Source organism: Antechinus flavipes, chromosome 1 (assembly GCF_016432865.1).
Source record: "Antechinus flavipes isolate AdamAnt ecotype Samford, QLD, Australia chromosome 1, AdamAnt_v2, whole genome shotgun sequence".
Classification (NCBI taxonomy): domain Eukaryota; kingdom Metazoa; phylum Chordata; class Mammalia; order Dasyuromorphia; family Dasyuridae; genus Antechinus; species Antechinus flavipes.
The window spans coordinates 295,433,102-295,460,214 of NC_067398.1; the positions used below are offsets into that span (position 1 = coordinate 295,433,102).

General features: G+C 35.2%; 1 protein-coding gene and 1 long non-coding RNA gene across 5 annotated transcripts; one reads left to right on the forward strand and one right to left on the reverse strand.

Annotated features, from left to right (window-relative positions):
* Positions 1-42: 42 nt before the first annotated feature.
* Positions 43-4,105, forward strand: LOC127539014 (uncharacterized). The gene is made up of 2 exons (XR_007947807.1): positions 43-205; positions 2,608-4,105. It is a non-coding gene; the product is annotated as an uncharacterized LOC127539014 (long non-coding RNA).
* Positions 3,812-26,697, reverse strand: LOC127538995 (ribosomal L1 domain-containing protein 1-like). 4 transcript variants are annotated; one of them, XM_051962911.1, is made up of 9 exons: positions 26,560-26,695; positions 23,851-23,990; positions 19,471-19,609; positions 17,000-17,148; positions 16,810-16,911; positions 8,107-8,200; positions 7,915-8,019; positions 6,930-7,115; positions 3,812-5,006 (listed from the first exon to the last, which is right to left on the reverse strand). In XM_051962911.1, exons 1-9 carry the CDS (start codon positions 26,611-26,613, stop codon positions 4,812-4,814), a joined length of 1,164 nt encoding a protein of 387 aa, XP_051818871.1. In that variant the 5' UTR covers positions 26,614-26,695; the 3' UTR covers positions 3,812-4,811. The 4 variants fall into 4 exon arrangements, with proteins under 4 accessions (XP_051818871.1, XP_051818864.1, XP_051818889.1 ...); XM_051962904.1 differs by having other exon boundaries at positions 7,915-8,200; positions 26,560-26,697; XM_051962929.1 differs by having other exon boundaries at positions 7,915-8,200; positions 26,385-26,564.
* Positions 26,698-27,113: the final 416 nt, after the last annotated feature.

Below are 27,113 nucleotides of genomic sequence, written 5' to 3' on the forward strand. Positions count from 1 at the left end.
CCGGTTTCGGAAGAAAGACGCCGGAAATGACGCACAAAGAGCTAGTTCGGCTTCTTTGCGTGAGAAGGAAGTAAGGAAGCCGTTTTGCTGTGTTCTCCTTTCCTTGCGCTCGTTCTTATGTTTGCTGCCTTACTTCTCTTCGCATCCGGAATGCGTCAGGTTCCGGAAAGGTTGTAGAAGCCAAAAGAAGACATTTCTCGCTAATGTTGGTATCACACTCCGCAACCCCCATGGCTCTTAGGTCTTTAGCTCCTTAGATGTTGAGCTCTCTGCTTACGCAGAATAGTTAGTTTTTTTTGACCAACAGAAGTCCTGAAAATTCCCCGTAGGGTTGAGCCAGGGCCTGGGGATCTCAACCTGTCCCCCATTAACCGAAGTTTACCGTTATCAGTCTAAATTGTGAATACTTGGAGTCGCACACAGGCAGGTCTAGCGGCAGATTTGGTGTTTGGAGTTTTTGTTCGTTTTTTTTTTGGGGGGGGGGGGTTTTGGGGGGTGTTGCTGAGAAATGTAAATTATTGGTATATTCATTTCACATATTATAATAACTTTTTCACACGCCAGATAAACTCCTGGAGTTACCTTCCAGTCATCTCATCTATTAGGGGCAGCTTTTGGGAGCGCAGCTCAAAGTCTCCAGGCTCTTCTTGCTCTCTGGGACCATTGGGATAGAGCTGTGACATGGCCTAGGATCAGAGCTTTAGAACTGGTCTTTAGGTCATTTAGTCCAACCTCCTTTCATTTTGTAGATGCGTGGCCCAGAGAAGTTAAGTGACTCATTTAGATTCATTACCATCATCAGAGGAAAGGGTTCCGATCTCTCTCTACCTGGTTTCAAATCCTTGGCTTTATTCATTACCTTATATGGCCCTAATTGGGGAGTAGAAGTGGACTTGGAATAAAAAGGCTTTGAGTTCCTATCTCAGATTTTTCACTTAGTATTTGTGGAAGATATCATATAAGGTGACTTAGTTCCTCTCCAACTCTATGTATGCTATGTTCAAGTCTTCTGTTCCCTGACCTTGACACAACTCTTCCATCTCTGAAATGTTAACAAAATTTAAGGTTAATTTTTTCTTCTTACCCTGATTGATTGTTGAAACTGTGCATCTGTTGTAATTGCATTTTCCTCTAAAATTGGGGGCAGGAAGGTATGGGGATGCACACTGGCTAAGTGCAGCATTGATTTTAAGTTCCTTTGAAATCTAATAGAGTACCAGCTCTGCTTAATAAGAGCATTTTTTTGTGATCTGTGGAACAAAGCCGACCCCTTCCTATAATCTGTTAATGGCATAATCATCATCCTGGATTCCCAGGCTCCTAACCTTGGAGACATCCACTATGCTCCCCTCACTCTACACATCTGAGCAATTACCATTCTCTGTACTTTTGCAATATTTCTTGCAACCATACCACTCATTTCACTTCCCCTGAAATGATTCAGGTACAGAAACTCAAAACACTTTTCACCTGGATCATTGATACAGCTTCCTTACAGGTTTTGCTGCTCTTAAAAGTTGAATGTGTCTTTGACACTTCCACCTTAAATAGAAACTGGATCTGTCATTTCATAATATAAGAAATACTTTTGAGAAAAACCCCTATGCTATTTAGATTAGTACTTTTGAAGTTTATAGGCTTAGACAGTTACCTAGAACAAAAAGAGGTTTAGTCACTTGCCAAGAGCCACATAGGACAATGTCTGAAATGACATTTGAATATGAGATTTTCTTCAAAGCTAACTTTTCATGAAGCTGACTCCCCATGGCCTCCCAAGTGAAAACTCCTATCTGACATTTTAAGGATTTTAAGTCTTGAGTTTGATATAGTGCAACCCCTAGGGAAGATGTAGCAATGGCCCTGAAGCCATCTGGTCTTAGGATTGATGTGGCTGGAGATAATATATTTCTTCCTTTAGGTTATCTTGCCCATTTATTCTATATGACCAGGATGACCAGGACTTGACCTAATGATGTTTCAGGCCTAAAAACACTTCCAGAAGGACCCCTTGAGCTCTGCCCCAAAGAATTGTGGGTATTGCACCTGTGTGCAACATCAGAACCAGACTACTCAATTCCTTTTCTAAAACATAAAATTAGCAGATTGGTGAAGCACCTAGTTTTTCTTTTTCCTATAAATTTATCTTCTTCTACCTGGTTCTTTGCTAATTTCTTTTGGAACTTATCCCATTTTAATTGGCATTGCAATTAAAATAAACTTTGCCCCTTGACTTGAAAATAGGTCTGAATCTACAAATTCTTTTGAGATACCTTGAAACACCAGTCTGAAACCCCAACATTTCTGGAATCCCCCTTGAACCTCAAGTTAATTTTCTAATTTTTCTAACCTTAATTCAGACTATACTCAATTGACTGAATCCAACAAGTTTTTTTAAGCACCTTCTGTGTTGAAGGCACTGAACTAAGGACAAAGAATAATAAAGTGAAAACCTGACCTCAAAAAGATTATGGGTTCCTCTTACCTTCATGTATTTCCCTAATTTAGTCAAACTGGAATATTCATTCTCAATTCCTGTCCTATCAAGATCTTTTTGCCTTTGCTTGTGCTTTTCCTTATGCATGAAATATACTTTTTTGTCCCATGTAGGGAAGGCCCAACTCAGATTCTGCCACTATGAAGAAATGGAGTCACTTTACCTGACTGAAGAAGGAATACAAGTATAAAAGTATTGCCATCCCTAGTAATATATAAAACAACCAATATCCCTCCCCCTTCAAATTTTTAGCATTTTTTACTCATCTTGTTCTCACTCATATCCTAGTTATTTGGGGTTTATTGTCCTTTCCTTTCATCTCAGAGGCTCTTGCTACATGGTAGCAAGACATCAAATATAACTGCCTTGAAAAACTGAACATGGATAATCGACAGAATTGGAGAGGATCAAGGCAGGTGTGAACAAGATAATATGTAAGCAATGAAGAACTCTAAAGAACTGGAGTAAAAGTTATCATCAAGGAATTGGATAGGAAGAGTAGATAAGCTGGTTATGTAAATGAGCAAAGTGTCACACTGATACCTTTGCAGTGTCAGGCAAAGGAAAGGAAAGACTCCTGCACATTGGGGAACCTAGTGGAAGACATGAGTTGCACATGATGAACAGGCATGGGGGCTAAAGTTTTCATTGTTGGAAGGAGCTCCCAAACTAAGGAAATCACAGATCCATCTGTGTAGACTTTTGTGTATATGTGAGCACATATACATATATACACACACATATGCATATCCATATATACTGAGAAAATATAGACACACTATTTGTATCCCCTTCTGCAGTCTTTCTTCCATGCATTTCAAAACGTTTGTTGCTTTGTGTCTGTCTCTCCCCAACAGAATCCCTTTATCACAAAAACAAAAAAAAAGTCAAAACACTAGCTATATCTAAGAAGGCCTATATTCATGTGTCTCTTTTTCATCTTTTTTGTCAAGTAAGAGGAATGTTTCATCAATAGTTTTTTAAAATCATTATTTTTCATTAATTTGATCAGAATTCTGATATCTTTTGTTCCCATAAGTTTTCTTACATAAGGTAAAGGGATGCATTCTAAGTTGTCACAAAATTAAAAATGTGGTTTAAAAATAGTAATGAGAAAAATATAACAATTGTGCTAGCAAACAAAATAAGCCATTAAAAATTAGTCACAAAAGGAGAGTTTAAGGGTAGAATACCTGATATGACACTTCCACAGCAAAATAATACAGAGTAAATCCATTCTATAATCTTAAACATGATTAAAAATCCTATTGCTTGCCAGAACTTTAGCAGAAAACAATACCGAAATGCCACTCAAAACAGTTTTTCAATTATGTTTATTTAGAAATAGGAAAGTTAAGACAAAAGCAAAATAGAAGCATGTTATATTAACAGGAAATAAATATATTGCCATACCCACTAGGTCTTCTGGTGGTCCAAAGAGATTGTAGCAAGTGTCTAAACTTTATAGTGGTTCTTTCACTATTTTGAATATTTTTTTATTTTGTATCTATGTCTACTTGAGAAAGTGTTCTTGTGTGGAAATTCTAAAATGACCTGTTAGTATTTGGGATTGTCAAACTAAAATAAAAGGTAGAGGATTGAAATGAATGAATACAATTTTTTTTTTCTGTCTTTGATTTCAATCAAAAACAGTAAAAGTTCCAAGAATGTAAACACATGAATTTTTACTATGTTAAAAACAAAATCAGAATTTTCAGCTATTAGACCTGGTCTATTCTGAATATCTTAATTCTATAAATAAGCTACTTATGAATTTAGGACTTATTTGGCGGTAAGGAAGGAGTAAAAGGAAAACTTATAAAAGCAAACAGCATTTTTTTGCCTTCATTAACTTTGTATCAATTCACAACTTGCCTTGATGAATACCTATTCATCTATTTTAAGTTATTAGAACAGTAAACATACATTAAATCTGACAAGAAACAGCTTAAACCGAGGCTTAAGTTAATGAAAACCGTAAAGCAGGTGTATTTTAAACAAACACATGAGGAAGACTGGGTAACAAAATACTATAACATATTAAGGGAAATGAAATAGATATGACACAAATTCTTTTTTTTTCCAATAGTGTGAAATAAACAGGTAAATAAAAATAGATTTTATTTTAAAAATCATTCAAAGGATATTTAGGTGACTTAGGGATGTCTTGTGCTTTTTTCTGCTTCTGTTTGGGAGTTTGGTGACCTTTTTTAGATTTCATAATTGTTCCTACTTTATTATGAGTAGTAAATGGTTTGGGTGTTAGCTTTCCAGGGCTTTGACCTTTAGGAAGTATTTACTTTTTTTTTCTGCCTTTTTAGGCATCAATCCTTGGCTTCTTATGTTTGCCAGAGTCTGGAGTCTTATTCAACTCTGTGCAATTTTTGTTAATCTCTTCTGGGGTCCCCAAAGCCATGGAGGCCTTTCTCTTTTCATCAGGAGTTTTAGCTTGTGATGTTTCAGCATTGATGCTCTCTTCAGTAGAGTCCTTTATTAGGGTTGCTTTATGAAGCTGATAAAGAGAAAGACCACCTAATTAAGCCTATACAATAAACAAGTAGTTGACATTCCTCAATGAGAGTAAGATGTTATGAATTCTAGTACACTTAACACATACGACTCATTTTAATCCTCTAGTCTTTTTTCACATGTTTTCATGAATAAGTCACATCTTAGATATCTTTCCAAATATGGAAATGTGGATTGCCCTTTCATTTACCACAGGAGGCAGAGACAGGATTGCAATGGACAAGTGGATAGTCAGGACATTTAGACATAAAATTCAGATTCAATACAAGACTAGCAACTTGAACTCATTTTCCTCATTCTTAAAAACGTATTCTACACACCAGTGAATGTTATATGTAAAAAGGAATTAAGATTATAAGTACCAAAAGGCCTTCTGAATAAAGAGCCAATTCATACTGAAGAACAAGGTTTTTAGTTTCTTTTTCAATCAGCCCATAGGAAACCTTAGCTGTTAGACTATGACAGAAACCATTTAAAGTGCTGTTTCTATAAGGGAAAAGGAAAAATTATGTAAGGTGGAACATAGAGCGTTATCCAAAGAGGTTAAGGAACCTATACTTCGAAGCATCATTTGATCTATAACCTGGGAATCACTAGGCAGCCTAAATTCTATGGCTTCAGAAGTGTTTGAAGATAGCATACATTTAAGGGGAGAAACCAATCATTTTTGAAAATGATTTCAAATTCTCATAATTTCACTGCTGACAACCAAGGCTACTAACTATGGTTGGGATTCAAAGAATTGTAATATAATAAACTCATTGGCCACTGAAATATTTTTCTACTGAATATTCTTCATCATATTAAAGAAAGAAAAAAATAGAACATTTTCCCAGATGTATTTCATGAAGCCATTGGTATCAAAACCTAAAACAAAATAAAGCAATATTCCTTTTTATTTTAAAATTTTGCCAAGACAAATTAAGATAACTTTCTGAAGTACCACTTCACACCTCTCAGATTGACTAAAATGACAGGAAAAGATATATGTTAAATGTTGGAGATGTGGGAAAACTGGCGACACTAATATTATTGGTGTGCTCTGAATTGATCCAATCATTCTAAGAGAGCAATTGGGAACAATGCCCAAAAGGCTATCAAACTGTGAATACCCTTTGATCCAGTGTCTCTACTGGATCTGTATCTCAAAGAAATCAAAAAAAAAAAAGAAAAGGACCCACCTATATGTGCAAAAATGTCTGTTTTAACAGCCCTTTTTGCAGAGGCAAGAAACTGGAAACTGAGCTGGTGAGTTGGGAAATGTCTGAATAAGTTATGGTATATGAATGCAATGGAATATTATTGTTCTAAAAGAAATGAGCAGGCTGATTTCAGGAATACCTGGAAAGACTTATATGAACTGAAGCCTAAGCTTGAGTAGAACAAAGAACACAATATCCAGCAACAATAAGATTATGTGATAAACTTGGCTTTCTTTTCCAATAGTGAAGTGATTCAAGGCAATTTCAACAGACTTGTGATGGAAAGAGCCATCTACATACAAAGAGTATGGAGACTGAATATGGATCAAAGAATACTATTTTCATTTTTTTTGTTGTTTGCTTGTTGTTTTTTCCTTTTTTTTCTTTCACCTTTTCACCTGATTTTTCTTGTGCAGCATGACAAATATGCAAATATGTTTAGAATAACTGCATATGTTTAATCTATATTGCATTGCTTGATATCTATGCGAAGGGATGGGGAGAAGGAAAGAATAAAATTTGGAATACAAGGTTGTGCAAAGGTGAATGTTGAAAACTATCTTTGAATGTATTCAGAAAAAAAATAAAAAGCTTAACAAAATAAAATGCCAAAACTTTTTATTTAAAATGAATAAAATAAAATTTTGCATAAAAAGTTTTTAAATAAATATACATGCTGATTTTTTAAAAAGTAACAAAATTACCTCTGGGTACTTTTGAGAAAATGCTGCTTGAACTGGAACTAGCTGTGGAATCTTATCCTCCTTGTCAGGCTCTGCTATGCTCTCCTTTTCTGCCTCTAGTTCATGACCATCCCGAGCACATTCCCTTTCAGGCCTCACTGAAACCTGGAGAGAATTGGTGGCTATTTTGTTACCTTGATTTTCCTCCTAATAACAAAAAAAAAAAAAAAAGAGCAAAATCTTAAGTTTTTAGCATTTCCATTTAAAAATTCATCTTATTCTAAAGTATGACTCTAGAAATCCTTAATATAAAGTTTTTCAGGTACTTCATGGAACAGTATCTACAGGCGAGTCTTAATTTCAATTTCATCCTCTGCCAGAAACAAACAAATTCTTTCCCTGTATTACTATTAATATTAATGAGTTCTTGGAATAACAAGCATCAGAGTTCGAACTCAGTAAGGTTTCTTCTGGTGCCAGGGCAAATGTTCACCCCAGGGTGCCTTAACATGGGGTTAAAAATAAAAAAAGATTAAGGGGCTCTGACAAGCCACAAAGTGGAAAGGTATCACTTCCTCAAAATCTAGTTAAAATTCCTAGTCTAACGTGGTCTTTAAGAAGCTATCAATTTCCAAACTCAATTGATCCTGGTTAAGAAAATAAATAATTCGGGGCAGCTAGGTGGTGTAATGGATAGAACACCAACTCTGAAGTCAGGAAGACCTGAGTTCAAATCTGCCTTCAGACACTTAACACTTCCTACCTGTGAGACTCTGGGCAAGTCACTTAACCCTAATTGCCTCACCAAAAAAAAAAAAAAGAGAGATTCATGCAGAGAGCATGGATACAAAAGTAATTTAAAACCGTGGCAAAACCCTCAATGAAAACTTTTAACTACAATAATAGAAATGTATTAGTTGTTGCTACACTACAATTAAAAGGAGTTCAACATTTAATAGTTTTATGTCATTTATATTTAAGACTAACTCTCTACTATTTTATTTACCTTACTTTTCTGAGGAGAACCCAAAAAGGAGACACATGAAGAAAAGATTGGAAGGGAAAGAGATTTTTCTGTTTTCAGGTGTAGATATTTTACACTCTCCCACTTCTGTAAATAAAGAAAAATACAAAATAGTATGCCATCCAAAGAATATCCTCTTAACACATAAGAATTGGTACAACCAAAGCACAGTACCTCTGGCAACTTTTCTGAAAGCACATCTACAGCAGCAAAAATATTTTCCACTAGGTGATCTACAGACATTCCTGTGTGACCCACACGTGCTGTACTGAAATTAAGGAAATATTAATTATACATAAAAATAAAAGTGATTTTTCCCATTTAAAGAAACCATTTGAAAAAAGGAAGCTAACTGGTGCTAAAGAGATGAACTAAATATAATAGTGTTTAAATTATTTGGGACAGGCCATAATTTTACTATAATTTTATTTTATGAAGTAATGCTCAATCATGTGTACGTCCACCAATACTAGGCTAACTTATAATGTCTTACACCCTGATCGGCTAAAACCATATTTAGCTGGTTTCTACACTGTTTGCATATTTACTTGTTCTGGAAGATTTATTTACTATTTACTTATTTATTTACTAAATTAAAAAAAATCCCCACCATAAAAAGCTATCATAGTGATAGGGATAGTCAAGAAATAAATCCAAAGGAAAAGAATGACTCTTTATGGAAAAAGATTAAGCAAGAGTTTTAAAAAAAAAATAAACATCTCAAGGATGTTTCTATAAAGGAAATAAAATCATTAAAGGAAAAAATGGAAACAAAATGAGAACTATAAAAAAGAGAAGTGGAAAGGGAATTAACAACTTGATGGCACAAGAATATCCTGCCCAAACAATCAACTCCCTGAAATTCAGAATATACATTACAGATGCCAATGAAAAGTTAATAATTTAAAAATAATTAGCATGTATACAGTGCTTACGATGTGCCAGGCACTGAGCTGAAAAATGAAGGCTAAATGACTTGTCAGGATCACACAGCTAATAAGAACCTGAAGACTTGAATTCAATTCTTTTTTTTTTTTTTTTTTTTTTTAGGAGTAATAAAAGTGGGATTTTAATTTAAGTTCTCTGAACAATAAGAACATTGGTGTTAAAAAGAGATAAATAAGAGAAAAAAATTACATATATATTATTACTTCAGCAAAAATGGTACTCCCATTGCTGAATTTTCCTCCTATCAAAATCTGTCTGATTGTGCCTCAAGTCTTACTGTCTCTATCATGTCTCTTTTTGTCTTAGGCTTTTTTTTTCCTTGCATATTTCTCTTGGTAACCTTATTAGTGCCCAGGAATTCAAGTATCATCCTTATAGAGCTAACATCCACATATTTAAGAGTAGTTACTTTCCTGAGTTTCAATTATATATCACCAATTGCTTGTACATTTGAATTCAATTCTTCCTTTATTTCAGCCCCAAATTCCTATCCACTGTGCCACTTAGTTGCCTCTATTAAGAAAGTTGATTAAAAGACTGGAAAAAAAATAGATGAAAATAAAAAATATCTCACCTCATAGATAATGGATAGTGGAGAAAAATGTATAAGAATCATTGTCTTTCCTGAAAACCACACCAAAAAAAGAATCTCAAAATTCTGTTTCAAGAAACCTTAAAAAGAAAAGTTCCCAGAACTCTTATAATCAGAGAGTAAAGTAGAAACCCATTGGTTACTTTCTGAAAGAAACCCTAAAATGAAAAATAATAGCAATGTTGTAGCCAAAATCCAGAGATTCCAGGTGTGAGGAAAAAAAATACTGCAAATAACCAGAAAGAATTAGATACTGTCAAGATCACATAGTTTAAACAACTATCATTATAAAGGAGTTGAGAATTTGGAATACTGTATTGCAGAAGGCAAAGCTATAAGCTAACAGATAAGAGCTTACTCAACAAAACGGATCTTTAATGAAACAAAGAGGATTTCTAAGCATCCCTGATAAAAAGACTAAAAGATGCATAAAACTTTAAAAGCTCAAACACAGGAGAAAAGAGAAACATAAAAAGAGAAACATGAATGAACAAGGATAAATTACTTATGGTAAAATAATTTGTTTCCCCTCTGAACCTCACCACCATCAGGAGTCACAGAATATAATTAGATAAGCTAGAATATAATTATTCTATAATGAATAATTAACATATTAACGTGTTACTAATTAATATGAAGGAAGAATGGAAAGAAAGAGGAAGAGAAATATACTGGGTTGCAGAAGAACAAGGGAAAGGAAGATTGAAGAAAATTATCTTTAGTAACTGGAATGAGAAAGTAGAAGTGTATACATACAAGGAGGAAGGAGGAAGGGGAGTAGCTGACATTTGAATCTTACTTTCATCTGAATTAGTTAAAAGCTAGAAGAACTAACACAGAGATAAATTTCACTCAACAGAGAATGGAAGAAAAAGGAGACAAAGAAAAAAAGGCAAAGTGAAGTAAAGGCAGCTTGAGGGAGGGAACAGTATTGAGCAAAACAAACAAAATTTTTTAAGGTGTTAAAAATATTTATATCCTTATTAAGGCAGCAAAAATAAGTGGAATCTAAAGGGTGCCCATAAACCGGGTTCAAGCAAAATGGGATGTAATATTTGGACCTGATGGGGTGCTGTTTTGTGGTAGGAAAGGCTGAAAGAGACGATTTAAGAGAAAATCTTCAGAGATTCTGTCTCAACTGATGCAGAATGAAATGAATAGAACCAGGAGAACAATTTGTGTGGTGACAATATTGTAGAGAAACACTAAGTAAAAGACTTAGGACCTCTAATCAGAGTAATGACCAACCATAATTCAAGAAGATTAATGCTACCTGCCTTGGTGATAGTGGTATTATAGAAGGAGACATAAATATGTAGATTTCTTTTAGACATAGACAATGTAAAAATGTGTTTTGATTGTTTATAAATGTTTGTAACTATTTCCACTCCCTCCCCCAAAAATATAAGGGAAAAGCAAACTTGTGGGTTATAATCAAAAGTAGACTTGGGAAAAAAGTTATATTGAACATAAAATGTGATAATGTAAGTTTATACTAAAAAAATTTTAAATATATGACAAAATCTTAGGAACCCATACAACATTATATAAAAAAGAGGCTATAATAAAAGTAAACACTACAGGTAAAACATTTTAAGAAGTAAAAAGTAGTAAATTTTAATGTTTAAACCAATGGATTTAATTTTGCTCTGTCCACCATAATTCTCATTCCATTGAAGCCCAGCACGTGGCACTTAAGCAAATCATTCAATCATCTAAAGAACATTCAAAGCCTTATCAGCTACACTAATCGATGAAAATGTTGGTACATAATGAATCTAAATCAATTTTATCTATCTCCAAAGCAGCACATTCTTAGACTCCTAGAGGATCATCAATTTACATTTAGAAGAAACTTCAGGGATAATCTAATTCAATGTTCTCCTTTTACAAAGAAAGAGATTAGTGACCAGAACAATTAAAGCTCTAACTGAGGTCTTTTAGGCAATAAGAAACAAAGCCAGGTCTCTACACTCCAAGGATAATACCCCTTCCATTATATCATGGATATCAAAAGAATGAACAAAACCATATCATGAAGATATGACTTGGAAATTTTTTGATTTCTCACTACATTGGCAACATTAAAAAGCATCAGTTAGAACCTATCCTTTCTGCCGAAACTTACTGCCTGGATCTTGTTTTGATCTGCACCAGGGAGAAAATGACTTCTTTGACTTTAAAAGGTCAAAGAAAGAAGAAAGAAATTATCAAAACATTTTTTAAAAAGATAGTTATTTTTTGGATCATTAGGGTTTTGCAAGGGCTAATGTTGAAGAATTGTGCATTCATGTTTTGAAAAATAAAAAGCTTTAATTAAAAAAAGTTTAAATTTTTTTTAAAGTTTTTTTTCTACATATTTCATCTCTTTGCTGCCTTCTTCCCCCTCATTTGGAAAAGGAAATAGCCTTTTTAGTTTTTGTAGCCCCAGGCATATCATAGGCACATGCTAGTTGCTTACTGAAATGAATTTCAAGCCATAATAGATGACAATGTCAACAAAAGGAAAACAGGGACACTGATACATTGTTGGTGGAATTGTGAACACATACATCCATTCTGGAGAGCAATTTGGAACTATGCTCAAAAAATTATCAAACTGTGCATATCCTTTGATCCAGCAGTGTTTCTACTGGGCTTATACCCCAAAGAGATACTAAAGAAGGGAAAGGGACCTGTATGTGCCAAAATGTTTGTGGCAGCCCTGTTTGTAGTGGCTAGAAACTGGAAAATGAAAGGATGCCCATCAATTAGAGAATGTTTGAGTAAATTGTGGTATATGAATGTTATGGAATATTATTGTTCTGTAAGCAATGACCAGCAGGATGAATACAGAGAGGACTGGTGAGACTTACATGAACTGATGCTAAGTGAAACGAGCAGAACCAGATCATTATGTACCTCAAAAACAATACTGTTTGAGGATGTATTCTGATAGAAGAGGATCTCTTCGATAAAGAGAGTTAATTCAGATCAAAGATGGACAGAAGCAGCTACACCCAAAGAAAGAACCCTGGGAAATGAATATAAACTGCTTGCATTTTTGTTTTTCTTCCCGGGTTATTTCTACCTTCTGAATTCAATTTTCCCTGTGCAACAAGAAAACTGTTCGGTTCTGCACACGTATATTGTATCTAGGATATAGTGTAACCTATTCAACATGTAAAAGGACTGCTTGCCATCTAGGGGAGGGGGTGAAGGGAGAGAGGGGAAAAATCGGAACAGAAGTGAATGCAAGGGATAATGCTGTAAAAAAAATTACCCTGGCATGGGTTCTATCAATAAAAAGTTATTTAAAAAAAAAAAAAAGACGTCAACAGAACTGATAAGATTTTCCTTGGATAAAATAGAAAACTGGATAACTCAGCAATTATTACATTTATGAATTTTCTTTTTTAAAGAAGAGATTAAAGTCATAGAAATATTAAGGCATTCTTTTCAAAGTTGCTGACACAAATTAAATATATATATATATATATATATATTTTAATAATTATAACTTTTTATTGACAGAATCCATGCCTGGGTAATTTTTTACATTATCCCTTGCACTCACTTCTGTTCAGATTTTTCCCCTCCATCCCCTCCCCCAGATGGCAAGCAGTCCTATACATTTTGAATATGTCACAGTATATCCTAGATACAATATATGTATGCAGAACCGAACAGAAGTTCTCTTGTTGCACAGGAAGAATTGGATTCAGAAGATAAAAACCCGGGAAGAAAAACAAAAATGCAAACAGTTTACATTCATTCCCAGTGTTCTTTCTTTGGGTGTAGCTGCCTCTGTCCATCATTGATCAATTGAAACTGAGTTAGATCCTCTCTTTGTCGAAGAAATCCACTTCCATCAGAATACATCCTCATACAGTATCACTGTTGAAGTATATAATGATCTCCTGGTTCTGCTCATTTCACTTAGCATCAGTTCATGTAAGTCTCGCCAGTCCTCTCTGTATTCATCCTGCTGGTCATTTCTTACAGAACAATAATATTCCATAACATTCACATACCACAATTTACGCAACCATTCTCCAATTGATGGGCATCCATTCATTTTCCAGTTTCTAGCCACTACAAACAGGGCTGCCACAAACATTTTGGAACATACAGGTCCCTTTCTCTTCTTTAGTATCTCTTTGAGGTATAAGCCCAGTAGTGGCACTGCTGGATCAAAGGGTATGCAGTTTGATGACTTTTTGGGCATAATTCCAGATTGTTCTCCAGAATGGTTGGATTCGTTCACAACTCCACCAACAGTGCATCAGTGTCCCAGTTTTCCCACATCCCCTCCAACATTCATTATTATTTTTTCCTGTCATCTTAGCCAATCTGACAGATGTGTAGTGGTATCTCAGAGTTGTCTTAATTTTCATTTCTCTGTACAAAGAGAAATTCCATTCAGAATAACTGTTGATAGCATAAAATATTTGGGAATCTATCTACCAAAGGAAAGTCAGGAATTATATGAGCAAAATTACAAAAAAGTTTCCACACAAATAAAGTCAGACTTAAATAATTGGAAAAATATTAAGTGCTCTTGAATAGGCCGAGTGAATATAATAAAGATGACAATACTCTCTAAACTAATCTATTTATTTAGTGCTATACCAATCAGACTTCCAAGAAAATACTTTAATGATCTAGAAAAAATAACAACAAAATTCATATGGAACAATAAAAAATCGAGAATCTCAAGAGAATTAATGAAAAAAAAAAATCAAATGAAGGCGACCTAGCTGTACCTGAGCAAAAATTATATTATAAAGTAGCAGTCACCAAAACCATTTGGTATTGGCTAAGAAATAGATTAGTTGATCAGTGGAAAAGGTTAGGTTCACAAGACAGAATAGTCAACTATAGCAATCTAGTGTTTGACAAACCCAAAGATCCTAACTTTTGGGATAAGAATTCATTATTTGATAAATGGGTCCATGACCTAGGCATAAAGAATGAGATTATAAATAAATTAGAGGAACATAGGATAGTTTATCTCTCAGACTTGTGGAGGAGAAAGAAATTTGTGACCAAAGATGAACTAGAGACCATTACTGATCACAAAATAGAAAATGTTGATTATATCAAATTAAAAAGCCTTTGCACAAACAAAACTAATGCAAACAAGATTAGAAGGGAAACAACAAACTGGGAAAACAGTTAAAGGTTCTGATAAAGGACTCATTTCCAAAATATATAGAGAACTGACTCAAATTTATAAGAAATCAAGCCATTCTCCAATTGATAAATGGTCAAAGGATATGAATAGACAATTCTCAGATGATGAAATTGAAACCATTACCACTCGTATGAAAGAGTGTTCCAAATCATTATTGATCAGAGAAATGCAAATTAAGACAACTCTGAGATACCACTACACACCTGTCAGATTGGCTAAGATGACAGGAAAAAATAATGATGAATGTTGGAGGGGATGCGGGAAAACTGGGACACTGATGCATTGTTGGTGGAGTTGTGAATGAATCCAACCATTCTGGAGAGCAATCTGGAATTATGCCCAAAAAGTTATCAAACTGTGCATACCCTTTGATCCAGCAGTGTTTCTACTGGGCTTATACCCCAAAGAGATACTAAAGAAGGGAAAGGGACCTGTATGCGCCAAAATGTTTGTGGCAGCCCTGTTTGTAGTGGCTAGAAGCCGGAAAATGAATGGATGCCCATCAATTGGAGAATGGTTGAGTAAATTGTGGTATGTGAATGTTATGGAATATTATTGTTCTGTAAGAAATGACCAGCAGGATGAATACAGAGAGGACTGGAGAGACTTACATGAACTGATGCTAAGTGAAATGAGCAGAACCAGGAGATCATTATACACTTCGACAACGATATTGTACGAGGATGTATTCTGATGGAAGTGGATTCTTTGACAAAGAGACATAAGTGAGTTTCAATTGATAAATGATGGACAGAAGCAGCTACACCCAAAGAAAGAACACTGGGAAACGAATGTGAACTATCTGCATCTTTGTTTTTCTTCCCGGGTTATTTTTACCTTCTGAATCCAATTCTCCCTGTGCAACAAGAGAACTGTTTGGTTCTGCAAACATATATTGTATCTAGGATATACTGCAACATATCTAACATATATAGGACTGCTTGCCATCTAGGGGAGAGGGTGGAAGAAGGGAGGGGAAAAACTGGAACAGAAGCGAGTGCAAGGGATAATGTTGCAAAAAAAATTACGCTGGCATGGATTCTGTCTATATAAAGTTATTATTAAATAAAATAAAATTTAAAAAAAAAAGTGCATTTCTCTGATCAATAATGATTTGGAACACTCTTTCATATGAGTGGAAATAGTTTCAATTTCATCATCTGAGAATTGTCTGTTATATCCTTTGACCATCAATTGGAGAATGGCTTGATTTCTTATAAATTAGAGTCAATTCTCTGTATATTTTGGAAATGAGGCCTTTATAGAACCTTTAATTATGAAAATGTTTTCCCAGTTTGTTGCTTCCCTTCTAATCTTGTTTGCATTAGTTTTTGTTTGTACAAAGGCTTTTTAATTTGATATTATCAAAATTTTCTATTTTGTGATCAATAATGATCTCTAGTTAATCTTTGGTCACAAATGTCTTCCTCCTCCACAAGTCTGAGAGGTAAACTATCCTATGTTCCTCTAATTTATTTATAATCTCGTTCTTTATGCCTAAATCATGGACCCATTTTGATCTGATTTTGGTATATGGTGTTAAGTGTGGGTCCATGCCTAATTTCTGCCATACTAATTTCCAGTTATCCCAGCAGTTTTTGTCAAATAATGAATTTCTATCCCAAAAGTTAGGATCTTTGGGTTTGTCAAACACTTATTTTGTCTTGTGAACCTAACCTATTCCACTGATCAATTAATCTATTTCTTAGCCAATACCAAATGGTTTTGGTGACTGCTGTTTTATAATATAGTTTTAGATCAGGTACATCTAGGCCACTTTCAACAAATTAATATTTTCAATGAACACAAGTTACAATAAGCAAAATCGCTAACCATGAAAAAGGGCAGGATGGTGCAGTGGAAAGAGGCATGAATTTAAAGCAGAAGACTTAAATATAAATAGCTATTCTTTAACTTACCAATTATAAGAGTGTAAATACTTTTTGCACTTCAATTTCCTCATCTGTAAAATGAGGAGATTGAAATAAATGATCTAAAGTCCTTTCCTATTCTTCATCTAAGACTTCTATGAACTATAGGTGCAATTAAAGTGGGATAACATGTGTAAGGAGTGGATTCTGTCAAAGTAAAGAAATAGTTTAATCTACAAAATAAATTAAAAAAAATTCAGGCTAAAATGGATAAAAACAATACTACTTACTTGAGACTACCATGATTAGTAACAGTTAATGTAGTTCCTTGGACAATTCTATTGATGTGTTCTGACAAATCCTGGGTAGTAAGGTCTACTGGTATAGGCACTCTATAAACAAAATAAAACAAAACCACCATTATTTTGTTTGACAAAGATCAGCAATGATTCAACAGTTCACAAAATAAAAGTAACTTACTTCTTTCTTCTACAGAAAAGCTTTCCTAAGTGTGTGAGCAAAATTCGTGTAATTCTTTCATCAGCAAGGAAAAGATCAAAAGCACTCACAAGACGCCGCATGGTTTTATAAGTTTTATATTGACGTTTTAATCTTGTGTAAGGCATGACCTAGAAAGTAGGGGGGAAAAATCAGGTATTCTTGCAGATTTAGAGGAAGTCTAAATTCTCTGCCAAGATGGCAGAATAAAGGCAGTGACTAACCTGAGCTCTCACAAATTCCCTTCCAAAGAACTTTAAAATAATGCTTCAGAACAAAATTTTGTTGGCACAGCCAACAAAAGGACACAGTGAAATAATTTTCCTACTCTAAGTCAATTATGAAAGTCAGCAGTAAAGATCTACCTCATTAAAATGAGAGTAGAGCCATGTGCAAAGTGTGTTGCAAAAGCCAGCAAGTCTCAGGAAAGCTTAGGTGTCAGCCTAGATTGTAAGGGGATCTGAGAAATGGTCAAAAAGAAACTATAGGGGAACAATGGCTGGCACTGGGTGCAAGATGAAATTGCACTGCCTCTATTGATTACAGAAATGCAATTTTTAAAAATTCTAAGGTGGACCTCACACCTATCAAATTGGCTAATATGACAGAAAAGAAAAATGCCAAAGAGTAAATGGGAAAATTGAGACACTAAGACTGTTGGTAAAAGTAGTAAACTGATTCAATCAATTTGAATGCTACCTTGCAGCAAAATTTTATTATCAGCTTCATCAAACTTCTATTTAAAATTCAGTCAGAGAAGCAGCTACACCCAAAGAAAGAACACTGGGAAATGAATATAAACTGCTTGCATTTTTGTTTTTCTTCCCGGGTTATTTATACCTTCTGAATCCAATTCTCTCTGTGCAACAAGAGAACTGTTCGGTTCTGCACACATATATGTATCTAGGATATACTGTAACCTATTCAACATGTAAAGGACTGTTTGCCATCTAGGGGAGGGGATGGAGGGAGGAAGGGGAAAAATCAGAATAGAAATGAATGCAAGGGATAATGCTGTAAAAAATTATCCTGGCATGAGTTCTATCAATAAAAAGTTATTAAAAAAAAATTCAGTCAGGATTTTATTTGTATCTGAATGTGAGGAGGGGGGAATGTTAGAGACAACATTAGAAGAAGTGCCCTCTTCTCTTTTCTGTCTCATTTGGTGGACATTTTGTGTAAATTAGTGGACATATGGTGGACTGCATCTCCATATTTGTCATGTTGTACAAGAAAAATCAGATCAAAAGGAAAAACTTTCAGTCTATCTTGCATCAATTAAATAAGACCAAAGGGCTAAAAAACCACATATGACCTTTGATCCAGCAATAGTACTGCAAGTTCTATATCACGAAGAAATTAAAGGGAAAAAAGGAAAATGTACAAATGTACAAAATGTACAAAAATAGTTATAGCAGCTCTTTTTGTAATGGCAAAGAATTAGAAATTAAGCAGATGCCCTTCAATTAAAAATGCCTTATAATATAGGACTGATAGAATACGATTGCATTCTAAGAACTTTCAACAGAAGATGGTTTCAGAAAACCTGGACTTGCATGAACTGATGCAAAGTGACATGAATAGAACCAGAAGAACAGTGTACACAAGTAAAAACAATATTGTACAATGATCAACTGTGAATTATTTAGCTATTCTCAGTAACACAATGATTCAAGATGATTCTGCAGGATTTTTTATGGAAAATACTCAAGAGAAAGAAGGATGAAGTCTAAATACAGATCAAAGCATAGTTTTTAAAAACTTCATTTTTCTTGGAATTTTTTGGTCTGTGTTTTCTTTTATCATATGAGTTCTATGGAAATTTGTTTTGTCAACAAAGGAAAGAATGGAGAGAATTTGGAATTCAAAATTTGAAAAAGAATATAAAAAATTGTTTTTACAGGTAACTGAAAAAAAAATTAAATATTCTAAAAAAAGCAAAGCTACTTAAATAATTCTGTTAAATTTTACAATAAAAAAAAAAAACAAGAAACCAAAATAAAAAGGAAAGTAGCACCTGAAATAATGAAAAGAATAAACATAAATTATGTAACACACTAATTTTTCTAAGTTGTGAATTTCTCCAAGGTTTATTCTCTATATTTATGAAAGTAGAAATATCTCATCTATAGTTTATCTTTAGTACAACAGAATGTTCCTAAAAAAGGAATCAAGAAATATCATCACTTCAATTACATTAGAAACTTTTTTTGTGTCTGTGCTGAGGCAACTGGGGTTAAGTGACTTGTCTAGGGTCACACAGCTAGGAAGTATTAAGTGTCTAAGGCCGGATTTGAATACAGGTTCTCCTGAGTTCAGGGTTGGCACTCTATCCATTACACCACCTAGTTGCCCCAACTTAGAAACTTTTCAACAGGCTTTTCTTCACTCCCACCCCCACATAAAAAATACCATTTCGGAAGACCTTAGGAAGCATTAACTTTATCCCTTACCTCAGTAATGCTTGTAATCCCCTTATTTTTCAAAAGCTGCTTATAGAAACTTTCTGTCTGTTCTGAAGTTGAATTGGACTCATCCTTGGTAAATAAACAAACTCCTTTTGTATCAGGTCTAATGCCATGTGGCAAAGGTCTGTAAAAATAAAAGAGCCCTGGTGAAAAGTCCCAGCAGCTAGCCAATAAGTAGACCAGGTAATAAACCTCTGTGTCTGAAAGAATGCAAAATAAAGTTGATAGTTACTTTTTATTCAAGAAAGATTTTCATTTGTAAAATATTTCACAAAGATACTGATACTAAAAATTTTTTACTAAATTACTAAAAAAATTACATTTCTTAATGATATAGGACAACAAAATTCAAGAAAACTATCACAAAGAGTTACCAAAAAATGTGTGGGGTAAATAAACAAAGCTTACAACCAAACATGTTTAAATTCATATAATTATAACATATAGCTTAAAGTAGGGCTTCTTAAATTTTTTTTTTGGTCACGGGCTATTTTGGTACTTAATATTTATATTTTATATACATTATATATAATATTTATAAATTAAATATTAAAACAAGTTAACAAAAATTGGGACATTAATACACTCTTACTGGGACTATGAATTGATCTAATCATTCTGGAGAAGAATTTGGAACTATGCCCAAAATGTTATAAAAAACCAGCATAATCGTTGACACAGAAATACCTCTGAGGTCTGTATCCTGAATCCCAAAAGGAACAGAGAGAAAGGAAAAGGTCCTATATGTACACAAATATTTATTTTTTTTTTTTTGTGGTGGCAAAGTATTAGAAATGAAAAGAATACATATCAACTGGGAAATAGCTGGACAAAATGTTGATAAAGGATTGTGATGGAATATTATTGTGCTATAAAATGTCAAGAAGGACGGTTTTAGAAAAATCTAGGAAGACAGATGTGAAGTGAACAGAGACAGGAGATCATTGGAAAAAAGGTAAGACCAATATTCTAAAATAATCAATTCTAAGTGACAGTTTTTTCAGAAATACAATGATAAAAGACAAATCCAAAGGAGTTATAAAAAATGCTAACTGCCTCGAGACAAAGAACAGATGAAATATGAATACAGATTGAAGCATACTTTTTCCCTTTATCTTTCTTGCTTTTTTGCTCTGTATTCTCTTTTGAAAAATGGCTAATATGAAAATATATTTTGCATGACTGCACAAGTATAATCTACATCAAAGAGCTTGCCTTCTCAAGGAAGGAGAAGGGAAGAGAAAGAAGACAATTTGGAAAGTAACAATTATAAAATATAAGTTAAAATTGCTTCTATATGTAACTGAGAAAAAAATAAAACATTCTTTTAAAAAATGACACAGATTTTTTTTCTTTTGCTCTGCTTCTTTCAAATTAATGCAGAAATATATTTAATATGCCTGCACATGTATAACCTACAAAAAATTGCTTGCCTTTTTGTAGAGGGTTAGTGAAGAAGAAGGGAGGGAGAAAAAACTGAAAATGAAAACCTTATAAAAGTAATTATTGAAAACTATATTTACATGTAATTGGAAAAAAACCCACTATTTTTTTAAAAAAAGAAAATAAAATAATTTCACAGAATGCAAGTTGAGAATTCCAGTAACCAGACATAGTATTTTTCTTAAAATAAATTTTAAAAATATTTTGATGGTTTGGATCTCTTAAAAAAACCTAAAGCCTTAGCTAGAAAGCAATACAGATGTATATGCTGATTTTTTAAGATTAGGAAAAATTTTTGAGATCAATTTACAAATTATCTCATTCACTTATTCTTTCTTCCAGAATAGCTATACTACAAAAGTGGCTTGTGTTAAATGCCAAATATGTGGTAAGGACAATAAGTATTCAGGAGAGTTTAAATGGGGAAACAAACACTGGGGCCATCAAGGGAAGGCCTCTTGTACCAAATAGGTGAGAAAAACAAGGCTGTGAAGCAAGGATAGGAGCAGAGTGGAAAACAAGTGAAGAAGATATTTCTTATTAGAAAAACAGTACATGCAGGAGTAAATAAAATTGCAAAGATTTTTTTAGGAAACAAATAATTGTCTTGGTAGAAGATTAAAGCAAGAATAATCAAAAATTGTGGAGTCATGCTACAAAGTAAGAAGGGATCTCAGACTGTTCGGTTCTGCAAACATATATTGTATCTAGGATATACTGCAACATATCCAACATATAAAGGACTGCTTGCCATCTAGGGGAGGGGGTGGAGGGAGGGAGGGAAAAAAAAAATCGGAACAGAAACGAGTGTCAATATAAAGTAATTATTAAATAAAAATTAAAAAAAAAAAAAAGAAGGGATCTCAGAAGTTACTTAGTCCATACCACTCATTTACAGAGATTAAACTGTTAAACTGTATTTACTTAGTACATACTATGAATGTAAGAAGCATTGTGTTCAGCACTGGAATGAAGCAGTTAAGCAAAAACAATCCCTATCCTCAGGCTTACATTCTAATGAGGCAGACAAAATGGAAAAATATAGAGACACGCAAAATACAGAGTAGAAGAAGGGCAACATTAAAAGGGAAGGTCCTGGGGAAAACAGGAAAGGCCTTCAGCAAGAGGTGCAATCTGAGCTGAATCTTGAAGAAAATAGCACTCAAAGTATGTGAGATTACAAGGTAATTAGCTAGTCTGGGAAAGGCATGGAGATGAAAAACGAAAAGCTGTGGTAGAGGAGGTATAGCCAGAGGGCCAATATAGCCAGACTATAGTTTGTAAAAGTAAGTAATGCATCAGAAAACTAGAATGCATCAGAGATGGGCAAAATGTGAAGACCTTTGAATTTGTAGAATATAGTCTCGGAATCTAGTGAGTATAGAATCAGTCTTATGATTTGGGAAAATTACCTTGTGTGGGGGAATTAAAATTATCCCATTTACATTAAAAGAGACTAAAGAAGAGCTTTGAGCCAATGACATTTTATTAAAAGGTCCATGGTTCCTTCTAATGAGGTGAACCTCAGATCTTCCTCATGATCTGAGATGCCCTCTCCTTCCAGGACCCTATTTTTAAAAGGTTAAATGTCCAGTCATTCCAAATACAGAATAATTCCATTGATCGATGTGACACAGATCAGTCAGCAGGATCTGAAATGCCTAGAAGATCAAAAAGGATGAAGTAAGGAACATCTCTACACAAAGTAGATAGGCTTCTCCTTTGGCTGGGCAGAAGGAAATGGTACAAACTATCACAGTCAGTGACCTAAATAGTCATAAGATGTCATCTGCTCCTACTGGACAAGGGATTGGTCTGGAGATACAAAAATATTTTGGGAAACTTTTTACATATTTGTGATCTCTGCCACGCTGGGCGTGGTCACCTTGAAAAAGCCTTTAGTTAACTTCCTATAGTTTAAGCAAGTGAACTTTGAATCTGTAGCTCACAGCTCTGGGACAACTCTATAGATTAATCTAAGAAACCAGAAGCTGGTGATGAAGGTCTTTAATAGAATAGAGTGGTGGCTAAATAAGTAGAGAAAAAGAGAAGATATAAGAGATCTGTGGAAATGGAAACAAAATCTGTCAGGTGCACACAAGTAACCAAGACATAACAAGTTTGGTTTCAAACCTGTATGACTCGAGAATGATGGTGCCCTTGACAGTAAAATTAGTTCTGTGATGTCACATGTGATTCCTAAATGTTATTACACAATAAAAACAACAGTATTTATAGGAAAATGGAATTAGGTACATTATACTCAAAATCTTAATAAAAAAAAAAAAAGGCAGGAACCTAATGAAGTGGTAGAACAGTTTTATACATATTAAGTGGTTAAGAAATACAGAAATTCTACAATAAATACAGGTGGTACCCACTCAAGGCCGCTCAGCTGCACCCCACTTCTCATAGGGTTGTCCTGGCAAAGTTAACAACTACTGGTAAAAGGGTGTCCTAACGCAGGAAGGCAAAACTCCAGGATGTAAATGGTGGGGTGGGCCAGAGCATTACCAGATGGGTTCCAGCTTGTGAGTTATTGTGAAATACGAGTTTATGTTTTCTCAGTATTGCTCCCAGATGAAATTGGATATAAACAACAAAAAAAAATCTATATATAGAGTCAATGTTTAAAATAAAGCTAACTGGGTTATAAAATGCTGGCTCTGCCAAGTAAACGAAGAGTAAACTTGAGTCAGTCACTTAAAGTTTGTCTTGAAGTCTCCTTATCTAGATAAGAAGGATGTGAGGAACAAGTGAGATAATGTAAATATAGGCCTCTGCTAATTATAAAGCAGCATATATAACATTATTATTATTAATAACTCAGATAATAGCACAAAATAAAAAGTATTTGCTCAAGGAACAAAGAAACAAAGTACTGAAAATGAATGACAAACTTAAATCTTTAAATGAACTCACATTCTGATTTCTTTTCCATTTGGGGGAATTTTCCATAATGTCACCAACAAAAACATATTCTCATTCTCATCCACAACCGATGTATTAGCAATTTGCTTGTTCCTTCTATATCTTAACAAATCTTCTGTTGCCTTTTTAATCTGCAAAGATAAAAAAAAAAAGAGCTTAAATCTAGTTCATATCAGTCTCAGTTTCATTTTTTCTTCAATATATGGTTTTCTGTAGGGCAAGTCCTGCATTTTAACATTTGTCATATCTCAAAATTGACAGAAACTTTAAAAAAACATTTAATTCAGTTCAATTAACAATACTTATTATGTATCCCCAAAACACCCAAGAGTTTATCATTTGGTAGAATATTCTTTAATTATCAAAGAATACAATGTATCTGTGGTAGAGAAGATGCAGCATGAGATTTGCAGTCAGGAAGATTCATCTTCATGAGTCCAAATCTGGCCTCAGGCACTTATTAACTGTGATCCTGGGCAAAGCATTTAACTCTGCTTGCCTCAGTTTATCACCTGTAAAATGAGCTAAAGAAGAAAAATGGAAAATCACTCTAATTATTTAGAAAATCTCTAATAGGATTAGGGAGAATCAGATACAATTGGAAAATGTCTTAACAAAAAAACGATTCATCCATGCCCTCTCATCCTGAACAATTTTTTGTCCATGTCCTTTCATAGTTCTTATACAGATGCAAAACTAAAAGGCTCTTTTCATAAAGACTTGGCAAACAGGGCAGCTAGATAACATAGTGGACAGAGTGCCAGCCCTGAAGTCAAGAGGACCCGAGTTCAAACCCAACCTCAGACACTTAATACTGCCTAGCTATGTGACCGTGGGTAAATCACGTAACCCCAATTGCCTCAGCACCTCCTCTCCCCTCCCCCTCCCAAAAAAATAAGACCTGGCAAACTCTATACAAAAGAAATTGCCTACTAAATATCTGGTAGGTGAGTAAAACTTGCCATACTTAGAGAATCTTTAAAAATAGCTCGCAATGATAATTCTGTCCTCTCCCACCAGAAACAGGAGTAGTAATATTGTTCTTCAACATAGGGTGATTGATGTCTTGACTCCTAAATGAATGTGATTTAAGTGAGGCAGAGTTTCAACTTCAATCTTCCTTCCAGTCAGCTAAAGTCAAAATGACTGATAATGACCAGAACTACAGCTACAAAGGATGACCTTGGCTTCTTCAATTGTCAGACCAAAGCCATGGATCCGGATGAATGCCCTTTCCTGGCAGTTAGAACAAACTGTTCTCAAACAAATCCTATCAGAGCAAATCTTCACATAACTGGCATAGACATCCCTCTTAACTCACCCACAGGTTTGAGCCCTGTTATCCTCAAATTAGTTTAGGCTATCTGCCCAAAACTGTTTTACCAAGATGTGGCTGCTGCCTATGCTACAGTTTCTTGGAGTCACAAGGGAGAACTGGGTGAAAGGTAAAGCTACTACCACCACTACGAAAGGTAGTGGGATAAGCAGCCTTGGAAAGGGCTCAGCAAGACCTCCTACCAAAACCGGAAAAGCCCATATATACCATAGGACTAACCAAACAGAAAAGGTAATTAAGTTTTATACTAGGCACAAAAATACAAAGATGAAAAATTATAAACTACTCACACGTATACAAAAAAATTAACTACAAAGCAGAATTTGGAAAAAGCAACTGAAAGACAAAGATCTCAGATGTAAAGAATACATGAGTAGTAGTTAAGGAAGAGGAGAGCCTTAGTTGAAGTAACAAAGGCAATGGCAGAGTTGAAGGAGGAATATATTCAGATTTGGGGGAAGAATTTTTGCCAATGCAGAACTATAGAAAAAATTTAAGTTAAGGGCTTGATCAATATCTAGTGAAAAATGTCTATCAGTTAGCTAGCAGCTCCAAGAATGAAGTCAGGGGAAGAGACTTAGACTGGCTATGGAAACATTTGCGATATCAACCACATTGTCACTGTTTTGTAGTATCAACTTTTTATGATCCCATGAGTTTTTTTGGCAAAGATAGTCATACCCTTTTCTTCTGCAGTTCTTTTTACAAATGAGGAAACCAAGTTAAAGAGTTAAGTGACTTGCTCAGGGTAACACAATCATTAAGTGTCTGGGGCTGGATTTAAACTCAGATTTTTCGGAATCCACCTAGCTGCCTCCTCAGATAGTAATTTGGAGGGGGCAAAAAGGAGGAAGGAAGGAAGAACCTGAAAAAACAGTTAAAAGAGGAGACAGCCGAAGTCAAGGAAGCGGAATAGAGGTAAGACACTTCCAGGAGGTGGTTGGTCCCAACCTCTACCCTAACCCTTTATTCAGGCCACAAACACTTGTCTCTTCCGTGGAGAGATAAGTCACAGCCGCAGTCTCTGGGGATTTGAGGCTGCGGCAGCGAAGATCATGAGGAAGAGGAACAACAAAGTCGGGAGCCTCAGAGGGAAGCTCGCCCGCCGCGGATTCGGGCCCCCTTCTCTTCGTCACGCACGCCAACAAGGAAACGGGCGTGTTGCGTATCTAGGAAACAAGCGTCTTACCCCGGGGAGCCTTTAGAGCAGCGCCCGGGGCTCCCTGGCTCCCGGACATCGGGCCTGGGCTTCACCCCTTCAGTTTCAGCCTTAACCTGGAGACTGCGGTCTATTCCGGACCCATTTCGGTCACCCAATCCCGGCCCCAGAAGCACATGCACCCTGCGTCCCGGACCAGTTCTACCTCCTCGTGCGACACTAGCTGAAGTCCCGTCTTCTCAAGAAATGGAGCAGTCATCTTGCCTTACTAGCCTCCGACGGTCTAAAGGAAAGGGGCGGGGGCGGGATTTCTGATTTCCGGTTTCCCGAAGAAGGACGCCGGAAATAAGGTACAAATTACCGCGCCCGGCTTCTTTCTGGAGAGAGCTTGAGGCCGGAAGTTACTTCGCATAGTCAGCGTTTGCGCCTGTGTTTGTTTACTTAGTTATCTTCAGTTTAGGGACGGCTAAGGTTGTGGAAACGGATGAATAACTGTTTTCCTAACGTTTGTATCCGTCCCACCCCGTAAACCTCCGAGATGGCTCGTAGATTTTTAAAAGCCTTTTAGTGTTGAACTCTCTGCTTACGCAGCATTTATCCGTCTCTTTCGCCCAAGAAAAGTTCTGAAGATTCATCCCGAGGGCGAATACGGGCCATGGTGATCTGAGCCTGTCACCAGATGTACTCCTGGAGTTACTTTCCAGTCATCTCATCAGTTATGGGCACTTATTGGGGGAGGGCGGCTCAAAGTTTCCAGGC

Bases quoted from the DNA above. Each gene is read 5' to 3' on its own strand.
- LOC127538995 (XM_051962904.1), bottom strand. From the start codon at position 26,613: ATGACTGCTCCATTTCTTGAGAAGACGGGACTTCAGCTAGTGTCGCAC. The intron at 23,991-26,559 runs GTAGAACTGGTC...TTATCTTTGCAG, and splicing joins AGCTAGTGTCGCACGAGGAG to ATTAAAAAGGCAACAGAAGA. The intron at 17,149-19,470 runs GTAAGGGATAAA...CCTACTTTCTAG, and splicing joins GGATTACAAGCATTACTGAG to GTCATGCCTTACACAAGATT.